At 38.8% G+C, this 17,415-nt stretch overlaps 1 protein-coding gene across 5 annotated transcripts in view; it reads right to left on the reverse strand.

The window, feature by feature from the left end:
* Nucleotides 1-289: 289 nt before the first annotated feature.
* Nucleotides 290-17,415, reverse strand: part of PARG (poly(ADP-ribose) glycohydrolase) — a 126,077-nt gene continuing 108,951 nt past the window's right edge. For all 5 annotated transcript variants that reach the window (XM_077821338.1, XM_077821337.1, XM_077821336.1 and 2 more), the window contains exons 16-18: nt 13,007-13,112; nt 4,808-4,936; nt 290-3,898 (exon numbers count right to left, since the gene is read on the reverse strand). In XM_077821338.1, coding sequence (XP_077677464.1) covers nt 3,738-3,898; nt 4,808-4,936; nt 13,007-13,112 — 396 coding nt within the window. In that variant the 3' untranslated portion in view covers nt 290-3,737. The remainder of the gene's footprint in view (nt 3,899-4,807; nt 4,937-13,006; nt 13,113-17,415) is intronic.

Genomic DNA, 17,415 nt, shown 5'->3' on the forward strand with positions numbered 1-17,415 from the left:
ACACAGTTTATTAGTTAGACCCCTGTACAAAATCACTTTGCTCATCCTTCAAATTTATAGTAATCCTCTTTTTAAAAAATGCTGCAATTGATCAACACTGCTTAGCAACAGCACACAACAGGCAAAGAAGGTTTAGCTGGACTACTCTTTGCTACAATTTATTTTTAGTCTGTTACACTACCTTGGTAAATAGCCAATATTATACAATGTAAACATACTGGAAATCTCAACCCGTCTCAAATTTACCTAACATGATACATCACGATCGTAAATAATGAAGAGGACAAAGTTCTGATTATCAGATTTTTTTTATATTTTATTCCTACAAAAATCATGTAAACATTAGCATCCAGAAAAATCAAAATATGATGCATCAACTGCAAGTTTAATAATGTGTCAAGAATATTTCAGCAATCCGTAAATTAATATATTCAGCTATTGATACACATAACTGGATAAAAGCACCTCCTGACCGAGGTATTTAGGTGTAATAGCTGTAAAGTGAACAGAGGCACTCCGTCCCCCTAACCTGATTATAAGACCACACTCCAATCTAATAGACTGCCCACCATTGTTACATATTGATCATTCTATTTTGCAGCTAAAACAGTATAAATCAATTGTTAGGGTAGGAAGTTTAATAATTCTGTTTATTTGAACATATGTAGCAAACACCCCTATAAGAATGAAGAGAATAGAGCATTCCACAAACAGGTTTCCAGGAGAGTAAAATTCTAGCTTCCCTGACTGCAAGATTAGTCCATCAGCACTCTCCATTTCTCAATATTTTGAATTCAGCAACAGAAGCGCCTCTGGCTAGATAGTATGCTCCAGAAAGTATGGATGATGCTGATTGGGTGGGAAAGAAATTAAGATGTAGAGTGAATATTACACTGACCCAAAGTTATCCTTTTGGCTTTGATGGAACATCCTGGACAGTTTAAATTTTCTCTCAGATTAGAAAGAGCCTGGGAATATAATGCTTTTAACAACTTCTTAACCGTGTGCTATGTTACTTCGAGTCTGTATAAGTAAATATAATCTTTATGCTGCACTCAACATTACATTGCAAGTGCCTTCACAGTATTCCCCCTTCAAAGACCAAGTAGATAAAGATACAGGAGATATTACTTCTAATTTTTCAGGTGACTATATATAAATTAAATGAATTCTGTATGGACAGGTGAAAAAGCAGAGAATTTATTAACTAAATTTCAAAGAATATATATATGGAGGAACATACATTAAAAGAACTGAGCTTGAATAAGTTGCTCTCTCTGCTCCACCATTATTTAATTCTCCAGGATTTTAAGAAAAAAACAAAACAAAAAAAATCATAGATGTGATCAAATGGGTTGTCCTGGAAATTCTTGATACTACCAACATCTTATTCTTTGAATTGAATACACTATGGTACAGTCAGAAAATGAACTTGAGAAAATCATCTTATAGTTACAAATATTCTCCATTTTCATGGCTGAAGTAGACTTTCTGGTAATGACAAGAAATTGATTTGGTAGAGTTTGATCTACAAAATTGATTTTTTCCCCAAAGATGAACACAATGCTTGTTTTCAATAAGACTTATTTAAAAAAGGGGGAAGTTATGCCCAACTACAGGACTTGCTGCTGTATTTTCTTCCAGTTGTTTAGGCCAAATCCTGTTCACCTTTGCTATAAGTAGTAAGCTGAACAGGATTTGACATTTAGCTTCAATTTTCTGTACACATGTATGATCAGGTTGTGTTTATTATCAGCAATGCATTGGAGTCAAATCCTAAAACATGATCCTTAGAACAAAATGCCTGGAATAAGAGTTCACTATGAGCATTAACCTCTTATAGTCAGAATCTGAGCAATTCCTGGAACAGACATTTCCTTTAGCTCTAAAGCCACAGGTATAAATGAAGTAAAGGTTCTGAAATGTATTCCAAGTCTCTTTATCGAGATTTCTTTTTCAATTTGCTCTTCAATGGATTTGGATGGACCAAAAGTACAACAGTTGGGAATTGCAGGGTTAAATCACCTATGCCATAATGTATTAAATTACAAGGAATGGTGATCTTTCCTAATTGAACCGTGAGCATAACTGTGAAGATGTTTTACAGAGTGTCTGCACTAATCTTTTTTCAAGTCCCAAATTCCCCACTAGTTCAGCTCCAACAGTACGAGCAGCAGCAGGAGCTTTAATGTAGGCGCACCAGTATTTAAGCACCATGTTGTCTAAGCCCACTCAGAGATCTACCAGACATCATGCTGAAAACGCTGGTGGTCAACAGTGCTTTATCTACTCTACAGCTTTCAGTATTACTACCACCTGCGGAGCTTAACTGGTAGCAGCAGCAGCAGCAATAATGAGATTGGACAAAAAAAGCCTACTGGAGAGAAGGCCATACTTTCCACCTTGGGACTAAATTGCAGACTGCTTACCAGAGGCAAAACTTCCACTGAAATCAATAGAGTTTGGCCAGGATACATTCCTGGGATGTTATGCTACAGTTATGTTCCTGAAGCCTTGAAACGCATTCATACTTTTTATTTAATGTACAGCAGCAGCATTCATTTTGGACTCATGGAGATGGTAATAGCACAATTTCTACACTACTTCACATGACATACCTCCACTGGTATCTCTTCCATACTTCAAATGGCACACGCACACACAGCTCCCACCCACAGTTGCTGTTTTAATGTTTTCTTTTTTGTAGGATGGAAAGATTTCTTGCCCACTGATGCCTAAGTAATTATCATATCCTCGTTTCATTTCTATTGTGTGCACATTTATACACATCTACATGTGTATATCTGTATATATTCTAGGTAGGGGATCATTGATATGCTGTTGTAAATCTAACAAATAACTGAATTCCAGCAATATTACAAATCACTGCAGCAAACTGAGTAATTTTAGATTCATCAGAATGTTTAAGAACTTGTTCACCGTTTTTATATAATACTTAGGACCTACTACAAATTTTTAAGAATGTAAGTAAACAATGTGAAATTGTTCCCTCTGCTTCCTCTAGTTTTAATGTTTTCTCTCTTTTTTCCTTATAACTCAGCCCCTCTTTTCCCTTTCCCAGTCTAACTTCCTGTTCTTCTCTCCTCAGAGTGCCAACACCAGAAGAGTAGTTGTGGGTGCTGCTTTAATTTTCGCTTCCCCAGAATCCTTGCAGTTTTTAAACTTTTACTTTTTATTTAAAACATATTTAAAATTGTGAAGTTTTAAAGCTGCAGAAATTAATAAACGAAAATTAAAGGCAAAAGTACCATGGCAGTTCCAGGGATGGACTGGAACTGTTAGAATTTCCAATGAAATGGATAATTACAGGCTTTCCTTACATCACGCCCATGAGTTACATGGCTGTGGGTTTACTAGTAATGATTTTATGTTGGAAATCTGTATATTTTATAGGTTCTCTTAAAGAGAGAGTTTTCATATAAACTGGTATTTGTTGATTCCAAAGGGTAACAAATATAGACCAAAATCTGCCGATGAACAAGACGACATGCAAATAGGATTTACAAAACAAACCCTTTATATATGTGGATGGATGGGGTTTGTGTTGTATAAACAGAAAATCTCACCTCTGAAAGTTTGGTTTTAGGTTAGGAGAGTTTATAGGATTACAAATGCAGTATTATATACATTGATATTAAGTTAAGCCAGTCCATATATTATACCCAGCAATTCAATATATTAGGAGAGGAAAAAAATCCTCCTCATAAATTTTTATTTTAGTCATCAAAGCCCAATCCTTTCTCATCTTCATCGGTGGAATCTGCATAGGATTCAAGGGTATTATATAGGAAAGGGTAAAGCTTCACATCTGGTCCTGGAGTAGAACAGCTTCTGCATTCTTCATTATAATATCTGAGCAACAGCCTGTAAACATCCCCTTGAAAATGAAAAGAAATAAAACTAATAAAGTAATTCTAAAATTACTGCATCATACTATAAGTATATTCACAATCAACAACTGTGTACAGGCCAGAGGATCTGCATTTACACGGATTTCAGTGGCAAGGAACATTGTTTAGGGGAAGTGAAGGGGCAGCAGCTCTTATTTCAGTGTGTAGGCTGGAAATGCAGACCAAGAGGGACTGTGTCAATCTGTGGTTTGCTAGCTAGTTGAAAACAAGGCTTTGGGTCCCACTCAACTTCTCAGTTCCTTGCACAAAATCCATTGCTTACACAACTGATTGCAAAAAAACTACCTGAACTCTGTGCTAGGAGTGTCACAGTAACTGTATGTATATACACTTTATAATTTTAAACAACAAAACCATTACAGAATGGATTATTTTTTCAACTGATTTGGAAAGACCTAAATTTAGAGTTCTGTTTCCCACAAAGAAGTTAGAGGTACTACTATCAGCAGGGCAATGAATGTAGCTTCTCCTGTATTGCCATTGGGACTCAATGAGTCCGAATGACTTCAAATCCAGCTACTTAGGTGCATCAGGGCTTGTAGCATAGGGCTCATAATACCATACCAGAATAGTACGAGGAACAAAAATGTGGGTCCTATTTTTTTTTAAAGACAGAAAAGCATTTCAAATTCTATTTAGAGCTCTGGCAGGCCTTCAGTTACCATAAACTAACTAATATGATGGCACATGTTTATTATCTACCACTTTTTCAGGAATAGCTTCTTGCACAGATCTGTAATGCTGAGGTTTTCTTCACTTAAATTCAGCACTTTTATGATCCTAGTGTCTACATTTCTTACTGTTCAACTTTCACACTGGAGAGGGATTTATTCCTCTTTATATTTCACAGTGGAGAGAGATTGTTTTATGCTTACCAACAGTTTGGCCCTTCTCAGTGAGAAAGGTGTGCATGTTGTAAATGTCCCTCATCAGCTCAGCATCTCCAAAGGTAAAATAAACCACATCTCGCCCAGCCTCCGCAGCTGCAAGGATTTGTATTAAGGCTGCAGCAAAAAATAAATACATAAATAATTTTTTTTAAAAAGGGAGAGAGAACACAGAACACAGGTAAATATAGAATAAGACAATTTATTATAGGAGTAGAGTAATTTGTGGTCTAAATTTAAGGTTGGGAGCTTTCACAACTAATAATCACACCACATGGTATTCTTCATCTGGAGATCTTAAAGCCCACTTTTTGAAAAACTGCAAGTATCATTCCACTTAAAACAAAAAACAACCAGAAACTGAAGCTCAGAGCAGTTAAGTACACAATAGGCCAGATTCTGTCCTCTTACATCAAGTTGTATCTTGATTTTCAAGTAGTTCCCTTGAAGTAAATGGGTCTATTCAAGTAGGACTCAATTATAAACTGGCTAATGTTTCTGCACTGTGGATTAAGAGAGCATCCCCCCCCCCCCCCCTTGTGTGAACTGCCTGCATTGTGGGTCACAAAGCCAGATAAGTGCAGAGCAACAACCATTGAGAAAATATGCCCTCTTCCATTCAGGTGGGCAGGGTGTGGATGGAGCCTTCGCTCCTCACCCAACATAAAACCTGGCACATCCGAGTGTAAACTATGCCAGGAAAAGGGTTAGTATAGATTCCTTCCCCCAAGAACACGGGGGAAGCAGGGACCAAATGTGAATCCCTCAGCCAGTGCAGATACACACTGTCCTTTACTCAATGCAGATTGCCAATCTAGCCTAGTAAATAAAGGGGCTTATGTGACCCCTAGAGAGTCAGTGGGAGAGCATGGAATATAACCCAAGTTTCCGAAGTCCCAGTTTTATATTTTACCCACTGGATGACGCTGCCTCCACTGCTCTGACACAGGCTCCCTCTATGAGCTTGGGTATGTTATACTAATTAGTCTCCCTGTCTCCATTTTTTTCATATGGAAAATAGGGAGACTACTTTCTTCCGAAGAGTAAAATGTGTAAGTATTCATGTTAAGAAACCATACTTAGCAAGTAGTGTGATAGGCACTTTATGTATTATTTAATCACGTTTAGCTCAATCAGCCTTACAATGTTCCAAACAATGGATCTCTATCAACTGCTGAATCTATGGAGGGTTACCATTATTTCTCGTCTCTAGAGATATACTTGTCTGAATGCTAATCTTTCCATTCACAATGTCCGTCAGGGATATTATCTACTCTATACTCACCAGGTAGAAGATGGTGAAGAATTTTATTTTAAACAAAAATATGACATAGGGAATTGTCCTTGCAGTCACACCTGGCAGGGCAAAGCACACTAGTAAGGTGTTCATTGTTCAGCTAGGACGACAAATTTAACATACTATGCTCTTTAATCAAAGGGCCCTTTTAAACCCAGAACTAAATTATTCATTACACTCATCACATACACAATCAATCTCAATTTGGGGATGATATTTTAATTAAAATATTGAACCAGCAGCCTGTGGATTTGGTAACACTTCAGTAGTTCTATTTTATAAAGGGCCTAATGAACTAACCTGCATAGGAGAACTGAATCTAATGAATCTTCACATTTAGGCCAAATGAACTATGCAAATGCGCATTGCACTAGGAGCATGAGAAGGTACTCTGCAAATTGCTTTCCACCCGAGTTTTTACTTTTAATTGCTAACAGTCTGTAAATTTGGCACTCATGAAAGCGAGGAACAAACAGCAGTGGCTTCAGTCAGACTTCCCGCCATACAACCCTTCCCTTTCCCTTCCCTCACCTCTATTAGGGCCTAGTCCAATGTCCTTTGAAGCTAATGGAAAAAACCTCCCTTTGGTTTCTCACTTTAGTTTTTTGAACAGATTTTTTCAGGTTGGAGAAGTTTTTATAAAAACAGTGATCTAGGTAGTTGAGAAGTACCTTGTCTCTCACGTAATCACAAATAACATACCCCATTAAAATACATTTTCGTAACACTATGACGATACTGAACATTTAGCATTTATTTTAGTTATCTCAGACCTTGCTCCTCCCTTTTAACTTGAACATACCGGAAAACTGGGTAAATATTTTAAAACAATCAGGAAAGAATTCCTTTCTGTTCAAGAAGCATCACTTCAGATTATTCCCCCCAAATTAGCACAATGGAACCATGAATCCTAAGTGGAACCTTTTGGCAGTACTGCAATATAGGATTATAATATACTATTCGATTTTTCTAAAGAAAAAACTAAGTTGGCCTGGATAAAGTGTTCCAGTAGGAATCTACAGAATTAAGGGCAGATATACTTCATGGAACTATAGAAAAGACTGTAGAGGCCAAACAGCTCTAGTGCAAAGAAATTTAGAGGACATGGGAACAACACTGATGACTATGGCTGTTAGACTGTAGTAAGTCAGAGATCCACAGGATAATTGTATGCATATCCTTAACCTTTTCCAGTACATACATACAGTGCAATTCAGAAAATAAACAAACAAAGCCCACTTCACAATACTAAAGCAGAATTTTTTGAAGGAGACAAAAAAGGGGCATTTCTATAAACAGCCAATTCTGTGGTGACTTTAAATCAGTTATAGCCTCGCCTCAGGCTGATCACATTTGATACAAAGTAGAAATTAATCCAAATCAAAACCTTGCCTCCAAGCACCCCAATCTTTGGGAAGGTTTATGGATGTGGATCCAAACTTTGTAGCTCAGTTGTATCTCTAGCTGATAGACAGACAGACATTACCACATGTGTGTACACAGCCAGATAAACTCACCTTTTAAATATTCAAAATATCTATGCTCATAGCTTAAGATCATTGAAAACAGTCACAAACAAGCTGAAATCTACTTCAAAAAGTCTTATTTAGCCAACATAGCATTCCTCTATTTATAATCAGGAATAATTTTCTTTCTTTATACTGCAGTTTGTTGCGTTCTCAGGTCATTCACTGTGACCTTGATTCAGACTGTATTTTCAATACAATAGCTTTTCTTTAATGCGTGACACACAATCATGCTGGAGTGTGATTAAGGCTTCTAGAACAAATGTACTTTAAAAAAATATATAAAATAACCAAGTTCTCCTGAAACATCTGCAGAATCTAGGGTGACCAGACAGCAAGTGTGAAAAATCAGGACAAGGGGTGGAGGGTAATAGGACCCTATATAAGAAAAAGACCCAAAAATTGGGACTGTCCCTATAAAATTGGGACGTCTGGTCACCCTAGCAGAATCTCTTGGTAGAACATTTGGAGATGAAGACTATTTTGCTTTTTTAATCTGTGAAAATGAATTCATATCTCAAACTTGAATCTTTGCATTTCTGAACACAAATAAAAACACTGGTCAACACCATACTAAAAAGGGTTATAAAAATACATATACAAAATATAGCCCCAAATGTCATATCAGTACACAAGTTCTTCATTTCTAAAGTTGCTTTCTCACTGCCATATACTGTCAGATTTAAGACAGCCTGTAAAATCTATAATATCAGTTTCTTTTAGTTCATGAAAACTACAGATGACATTGATAATCTTACATGTATGTAATTCCTTCCATCACAAAGGATCCTAAAGCTCTTTACAAACTTTACCCGATAGACTTTTCTCCACCACTAAAAACTGAGCTACTACTGGGATGAAACCATTCCCAAATTTCATAGTGCAAACAATGGTATATAACATTTGAGGACAAGCGGAGAAAATAACTTTTGCACTTGAAATCATATAGGGAATTTGCCCAGGCAGAACTTAATAAGTAGTTTGAATTTGGCCAGGAATTACCACTTCAATTCTCAGGAAGAGAATCATGGGATTTTAAATGATCAGAAGTTGGTCAAGTTCTTAGTTTTGCCCCATGTTTTATTCAAAAAGGCTGTTTTAACCCTTCAAGTATCGTATCAGCACTGACTCAGGAAAAAAAAAGTCACATGCTGAATCATAATACCTCTTGTGCAGCACCTAGCTGTTCCCTAATTCTACCAACCAAGTACTGACACAGCCAAACCCCGGTTAGAGCCTGATCCAAATCTAGTTGATGTCTTTCCACCAATTTCAGTGGATCAGCCCCAAAGTTTATAATATCTGATGGAAGCACAGCATAAGGTTAGAGCAGTGGTTCTTAAACTGTGGGTCAGGACCCCAAAGTGGGTCACGACCCCCTTTGAATGGGGTCATCAGTGCTGTCTTAGACTTGCTGTGGCCCAGGGCTGAGGCCCGAGCCCCACTACCCAGGGCCGAAGCCAAAGCCCGAGGGCTTCAGCCCTCGGTGGCAGGACTCAGGTTGCAGGGCCCCTGCATGGGGCTGAAACCCTTGAGCTTCAGCTTTGCCCCCCACACCCAGAGTGGTGGGCTCAGGCTTTGCCCACACCCCCCGGGCAGTGGGGCTTAGGCGGGCTCAGGTTTCAGTCCCCGCTCCTGGGGTGGTGAAGTAATTTTTGTTGTCAGAAGGGGGTCGTGGTGCAATGAAGTATGAGAACCCTTGGGTTAGAGAATACATTTGTATATTCTGATCTGTATTCTCAACACAGTAACTGCAGCAAAACCTGCTTTCAAGTGGTACTAAATTGAGAATTTCAGCTCTGAAAAATCATAGATAGATACAGAAAGTAAGGCAAATTCCACCAATAGGTAGAGAAAGAGGCTAGTTTTCTCTTGCCAGACTAGAGATAATTATAGCACTTGGCTTACTGGAGATCAGGTTATAAACATTTTCTAACATCAATAGGCCACAACATTAGTGAACAAAAGCCAAATAAAATTAAACTTCTGTTCATATATTGTAACTGAAAAAAAGCTTATTTATGCTTCATAACATAATTTATATTTCTTTAAACAAACACACTTATAATTCTGCCATGCCCTTATACGCTCACTCTCTCTGAGGTCCTCCTTTAATTTTCATCTACTCAACACTGATTTTTAAGGTAATGCCTTTCTCCTCAACAAATCTGCCGGGACAGTCCTACTGGTCACCCCCCAGACTGGACCTCTGCGTGAAAGGTATTTTCAGTGTAGGACCATCAATGTAAAGTTCATGTCCACTGTTGGTGCAATCGTACCTTAGTCAAGTGATCATTATTTCTAGCAGAAACCCATACATTTTAGGATTACACTGGAATATTGCATTTCAGACTAAGGAGCTCTTATGCAAATTAAAACATTTATTAAAACTCCCTAACTTGAACTGTCCATCAAATATGATCACAGATTGCAGCAGATGTGGCTCTTTGTATTGATGGCCTGAACTTGGTAATCTATTTTATTTAATGGAAAACAAAAAACAGTTGTCACAAAATCAATGAGCACAGAGTGAAAAATAGGCTCTCGCTGAGTGTAACACATTTGGAAAGAAAACTAATGAAGCTGGCAGCCTGAAGATCATGATGCTTACATTTAGTTTCTAACATAACCACCTAAAATATTCACTAGGTCATAGTTATAAAACTAACTTTTGAAAATATTTTTTCACCCCAAACACGTGACAATAAGCAGCAAAATATTGCAATTTCTGTTTAGATTTAAATTATGTTAAAATTATAACTATGCAGAACTAGATTTGGGGATCTACTAATCCAGAAACCAAACGAGTGCTTGATTTGCAGGTACCCACAAAGTGGGAAGCAGTCCCAAATTAATCCAGGACTTTGGGGTCTGCTGTAGGTTGAATGCCTTGATTAAGGACAGGGCAAGAGAAATTGAGGGATTTGGTTGCAAGGAAGGTCTCAAGAATACACTTTGCCTTTTAGGAAAGCAGAGATCAAGAGGCATTTACAGAGGCTTCAAAGGAAGCTATGTTTCCTGTCCTTTCCTGATGATTATGTCAAGTATGTTGCACGGGCAATTGGTGCCCTCAAAGTGGTAGGGGAGAAAATGGGGCATGTAGCAAAGCGAGACTCACCGGCACAGTGCTCCTGCCGGTGATCCTGGGAATTAGCTCGATTCCAGCCCGGAGCGCCTCCTCCTGGCCAGTGGCTCACCTGCTGCTGGCCATGGGTCCCTCCCAGGGAAATCCCCAGCCCTCTAAACCCCAACTTGCCTCAGTGGCTACTGCCAGTCATCATCTAGCCCCCGCTCACTGGGGCAGACTGCAGTCAATAAACCACTCATCACTGGCAAGGGGGTTGGACCAGCTGCCTCTGCCTAATCCCGGGGCCACGCCTCTGCAGCCCCGTACCTCTGTAGGCCTTCCACAAAGCTGCAGCCTGGGGAGTTACCTGGCTGGAGCTCCCCAGCTCCTCTTGCCTTTCCCCAGCACTACTCTACCTCAGGTACCAGTGTGGGCAGCTAGGTCTTTCTCTCTCCACTGTTAGAGAGAGACTGCCCTACCTTCTGGCCCTGAAGCTCTTTTATAGGGCCCAGCCTGGCCCTGATTGGCTGCCTTCCAGTCTTTTCCTATTGGCTCCCTGGGGCAGCTCTTTCCCAAGGATGGTTTTAACCCCTTCAGGGCTGGAGCAGGGTGACCGCCCCGCTACAGGGCATGAGCTCTCCTATAATGCAACTCATTCTTATCAGCCAACAATCTCCAATACAGTAACTTCCCACTTAACGTCCTCTCGCTTAACATTGTTTCGATCTTACATCCCTGTTCCATTACAGAACATGCTCCACTTAAAGTTGTGCAATTCTCCGCTATAACGACATTTTGCTGCCTGCTTTGTCCACACCTGGCAGCCCCCTATCAGCTCCCCTAAGCCCCACTCCCCCAGCGCCTCCCACCCACCGGCAGACCCTGTAGATCAGCCTCCTTCCCCCTGTCTCCTGCCCGTGGCAATCAGCTTGTTTGCAGCGTTGAGGAGGCAGAAAGGAGGAGTGAGGAGGCAGTGTGCAGAGTAAAGGGGGAGGAGACGGGGGGGGGGGGAGAAGAGGCGGGTGAAGGGTGGGTACTTGGGGGAAGGGTTGGAGTGGGTTGAGCCCCCCACCCCTGGTGCTTGCACAGTAGGGGAAGCTGCTGCTGAGCAATGTGCTTCTCCTAGCTTATGGCACCTTCAGCGTCCTTGCCTGCCTCACTGGCTGCAGTGCCAGTGGGCTGTGCCTGTGTGGGGTAAGGTGCGGGCACCTCCCATTGCTTCATACGCAATAATGATGTTCCCATTGCTTCATACTCAGCAGTGATGATTGTAATATTAAATTGTTTCTTTAAAATTGTTTAAAACTTATACCTGTATTAAACTGCTTGTTTAAAATGTATATAATGCCTTTTGTCTGGCAAAAAAAATTTCCGTGGAACCTAACCCCCTCCCCCCGCCATTTACATTAATTCTTATGGGGAAATTGGATTCGCTTAACATCGTTTCGCTTAAAGTTGCATTTTTCAGGAACATAACTACAACGTTAAGTGAGGAGTTACTGTATTATACTTAACATTTTACATCTTCGGAGTGCTAGACAGATATTAACCCTCGCGTGGGGTAGATGGGCAGGTATCAACCCTGTTTTGCTCTGATTAGGAGTCTGCTTAACGCAGTGGCCACTAATGATTTTTCTGTAAAAATCAGTGCAAACATACACTGGATAAACAAGAAAAGAATGAGAATAACTTGTAACAGATTAAAGAAACTGAGGGCGAGGCAAACTGTGGCAGCAAACTGTGCTTGCAAATAATTGCAGGCACTATTTTGCAACCAAAATTATTTGCTCCTGCATTTTAGGTAATTTAGGTATCTGAGGATTTGTGAGTAGAATTAGGTAATTAAGACAGTTTTGTGGGCCCATAAATAAAGGTCCACTTAAGATCGGGCTCAAAGTTTGGCCCAGAGAGGTTTGGCCCAAAGCCACAGAGTGTGCCAGTGACAGCAACGATTTAAAACTCAAATTCTTGACTCCCATTCCCATGCTCGTTCCATTTGACCTTGCCTGTCAAAACAGAATTACAGCCTCCTCCCACTATAATGTGCAAAATACATGAATTTAAGAACAAGCATGTTCCTTTTTGGATTAGTATTACAGATGGTTTTAGTACTACTCCAGCCCTTGGCCAGCAGTTTGCTATGAAAACTCATTTCAATTTTCGGGACTTTTAAAGAGGGAGGAATAAAAACTTATTTCCTTCTCAACCAAAGTGTTCAAACACCTAAAATAGAAAGCTTACTCCAACTTGACATTTGATTTGATTCATTCTGTCCTTAAAACATTGCTATTATTTACCTTTCAATCTGGAATCCCCACCGAAGGCACCACATCCCCAGTTTCCTGTGGCTACTGCTGAAAGATGCTGAGGGGGAACAGCTGGTCGAGCAAAGCCACAGTATGCCTGCAATCAGACAAAAAGCGTATCAGCAGAGGAGGTTTTTGACAGTAGTTCTGCTGTTATATTCTTAAGCTTAGTGTTAGATAACAGTAATCAACATTTTTATTCTACTGTTTTCTGGTAAACTAAAATTCAATATAGCTTCAGGCTGGCTTAAAAGTGAAAGTTCACACACTAGTTTGTTGGCAAATGAGCAATGATAGGCAATGGAAACATTTAAAGTGAAAATCAGATAGGAAAACAAAATCCTAGTTATTTCCCCAGGACTAATGAGGAGCAGGGAATCCCTCATGCCCTAGGTAGAATTCCAAGAATACCTGTAAAACGTCTTTCATTCCATAAAACCCTAAGGCACTTTACATATTTAAACGTAATGTGTATTCTATATCGAGTGGAAGCTCACTTGGTCCACTTGAAACCTTTCCGGTGAAATAGCTACACTATGCTAAAGTTGAGCAAAGAAAGAGGATACTTGTAGTCAGTTGAAACTTGAGAGCGTATTTAGGTAAATAGGAATTTCTTAAACGGAATGTGGCTGAGACCCTGGGATTAACCCTACTTGTATGGAAAATGCCATGGTCTCTTTAAATTACCATACTGGTCAGGCCCTAGTTTTTGTGTCTCATCTGAAAGCAGTACAGTACTAGGACACACCATGCTGGGGCTTCAGTTCAGTATCTACTCAGAGGGAAGAGTACTGCCTCCCAAACCACATTATGCAGGTTGCTTAGAGGGCTTCCATCCAAGCACAGGTATTTATAGTTTTTCTGCATAATCCTCTTTACCCTATGCAACTCCTGCTGCCCTAGGCCCTGCATAACTGTCACCTTTCAAGGATAAGGAAGTATTTCATTTCTGGCTTTCACAAAACTAAAGGTTAGATTAGCTATAGGTTTAAAATGGTATATCTTTTCTTACTGTGCCTCTCTCATATACCAATACTATAAAGTTAATAAAATTCTGTCCTTTTTATATTTTTAAGGTTTTTGTTTAGGTCTTTTGACCACCCAATTGTTTCTCATAAAGGTGTAAAATCTCTTCTCACCAGTTAAGCAATCAGAATTGAGAGAGCATGACCCAGAAAGGACCAACTTGTGATTTACCAGCTATCATAGCAAAGACAAAAGAAACTCATCTGAGCCAAGTAAACAGAATTACCTTACAAGAAAAGGAGACAAATTTCCAGCACTAAATGAAATGTAATGAAGCATTTTTGTGATTGCTTGTGAGGTGAAAACTTGAAAGGCCTATCGCTGATCCACACATGAAATATTATGAGACCATTACAGTAGGTTAAACCACTACGTAACAGCAGGACAAATCTGTCCCATGTTCTTTAAAGCCTTGAAACTGAGAATAAAATACACAAAGCCATCTTAAAATACAGGTCTTATATAATATTAAGTGAGGGAAGGAGGAGGAAAACCTGACATAGTCACTCACAAATCTTGAATAAAGAAAGATGCTTCTACTAAAGACCCAGGGGGGGCAAAAGGGCAAATCTCTCCTTGAAATGTTTACAAAGGTATAAAAATTTATTGAACGCACTGTCTGGTACGGATTAGTAAACTCGGTTTTTTTCGCCCCCATGTAGTCTGTAAATTCTGACAGATATTAGTTATGATTTGGCAGTACACCATTATTCAAAGTTTAAAACAGAGAGCTTACACAACGGTTCACAAATTACCTGTTCTATCAGATGCATGTGGCTTTTTAAAATCTCTCTCAAGTCAGAAATATTGGTGTGCTCAATGACTGGAGCAGGTTTGTGAAAAATGACAGCACCTAGCAAACCATTACACAGCTGTGTGGAAAATAAACCTCCCCAGATGAAAGAACTGGATCTGTATTGGAACAAGACAGCCATTTTGTTTCTGTGTTTGTTTATTTGCAGGAAGGAGTGGGACATGTATTTTCTTTGTGTACTTCAAAAATACATGGAGACCATGGAAACTGCCTTTATATTCTCTCTCACTGTCCTATTTAAACAACAGATAGAAGAGCTCCAGAACTAGCAAGCTGAGTGCCTGGAGTACCTCTCATTGCTCCACAATGACCCTTATAGCCAATATAAGGGTGGAACTGTCTTCGTCATAAAATATCTCAAATTTCTAAACAGTGATAAGTGATGCTCTACTGGAAATTAAAAAGAGCAAGTTGCATCTTGATAATTAATCTATAAAGTATCACCAGGGATAGAATATTATTAACTAGCACTATTCTCAAGGGAATCATGATGATAACACAGTAGCCCTGTGGACTATCTTACTATTACATTTCTTACATTTCAGAGTAACAGCCGTGTTAGTCTGTATTCGCAAAAAGAAAAGGAGTCCTTGTGGCACCTTAGAGACTAACCAATTTATTTGAACATGAGCTTTCGTGAGCTACAGCTCACTTCATCAGATGCATACCGTGGAAACTGCAGCAGACTTTAACTGTCTTTAAAGTCTGCTGCAGTTTCCACGGTATGCATCTGATGAAGTGAGCTGTAGCTCACGAAAGCTCATGCTCAGATAAATTGGTTAGTCTCTAAGGTGCCACAAGGACTCCTTTTCTTATTTCTTACATTGTGTATTTGCAAATCTTAATATTGAAATCAGGCACAATGGATGCCTTAGAATTCTAAACAGCTGATCTCGGACAACATTCATCAGTTTTTTTTAGGGATGGGTTAAACCAGGTATACAGCCAGTTATAAAACCAAAGAATTATAGTTATCTTAACTTTGATTAAAAAATAATATATTTGCTTCATAGTTTGTGGCTAATAAGCAGAAAAAGACCCTAATCAGCAAATAAAGGAAGCCTATGAGAATAATTAGTAGTAGTAGTTATAGTGTAGGACGGATGCATGGTTAAAAAAAACTAATAAAAAGCTGCAGTAGCAAGACAAAGGAAAACGGTCTTAAAACCTTTTCTCTTCCAAAGAAACAAGCACAAACCTTCCCACTGTTCTGCTGGTAAACCAGGAGATGGGAGTGGACAAGAAAGGAAGGATAAAAGCAAGGATAAATTGCTTCAAACTGGGTTTTTGCTACAGCTAGCAAGTTAGCTGATGGGTATAAAGAGAGCCATGAATCTGAACGTTCTTTGTTAGACCCTACCTGATTATTCTGGAGCACACCAGGATGAGACTGTTTTCCCTGGGTCTGACCTGTTTTTAAATATACTGATCACATGCTTATGAATAATTTGTTACTGTATTGGGTGTAGTGACTGGTTATCTTTGGGCTGTTAGGCATGTTTTGAGCAATTGTATAAATACCATTTGTCCTTTGGACTTAATAAAGAAATTTATGGTTGAATTAGTGTTTGGTGATCTCCCATATTAATATTAATAATTTCAAATAATATTAATAATTCCAACACCACGAGTAGGTGTCACTCCCAACAAACTACCTCTTGGGAAAGCTGAGTGACAACTAACATCTGGTCCCATTGAGATAAGTGCAGCTTAAAAAGGAGTAAAATACCAACTTATAAAATAGGATCCTTTTAAAAAATAAAACCACTCTATTAAATGTCTCTCTCAATTATTTCCTAATGCTTAACAACAGAATAGAAGTATAACAGAACTACAGGAGTCAATGGATACCGATCCCTATCCTATCATGGGGTGCCATTCTTGTATAAACAGGTATTTGATGGCCTAAATAAATAAATGGTCTAACTAATTAAATCATAATATATTTTAGATAAGAAAAAATTTATTGTTTGTTTCCACACCGCACAAAAAATTAACTCTCTTGGTTTAGATAAACTGACTGAAAACCAGTGTAGACAAATACACTAGCAATATGTTGTCTTCAGAAGGCATGGTGATTTCTAGTATGATTTAGTATAAAATTCCCCCTTATATTTAAGTTTACCTTACTTAATGGAATGTAAAATCTATTTCACTCAGCAGTTGGCTTAGCATTTTCCTCAGATATGATTAACCTGTTCACATTGAACTACCGCTGCCTAACAGGAGTTGTAAACAGAAGAAAATACATACATTTATCCTAATATATGAAAGGATTTGCATCTATCAATATGATTGATAAGTTTAGTCTGATCTCAAATGCATTGGGGTGGGCGATTTAGTTTTCCAATTAAACTGTCACTGAAGTTTACTAAATTAATTTACTGTCTTTTTCAGGGCTTATTTCATTACCATCAGTGATGGAATGATGTGATGTATGCGACTTTATACAGGAAACACAGGTTTTTAAACTAAAACTAGTCTTGATCGGTGTACATCATTTTTGGAAAAATAACCTTAAAAGTGGTATTTCCTTTTCAGTAGGAAGATTAATGAAAAG

The sequence above is a fragment of the Eretmochelys imbricata genome, chromosome 7, assembly GCF_965152235.1.
Source record: "Eretmochelys imbricata isolate rEreImb1 chromosome 7, rEreImb1.hap1, whole genome shotgun sequence".
Taxonomy (NCBI): Eukaryota; Metazoa; Chordata; order Testudines; family Cheloniidae; genus Eretmochelys; species Eretmochelys imbricata.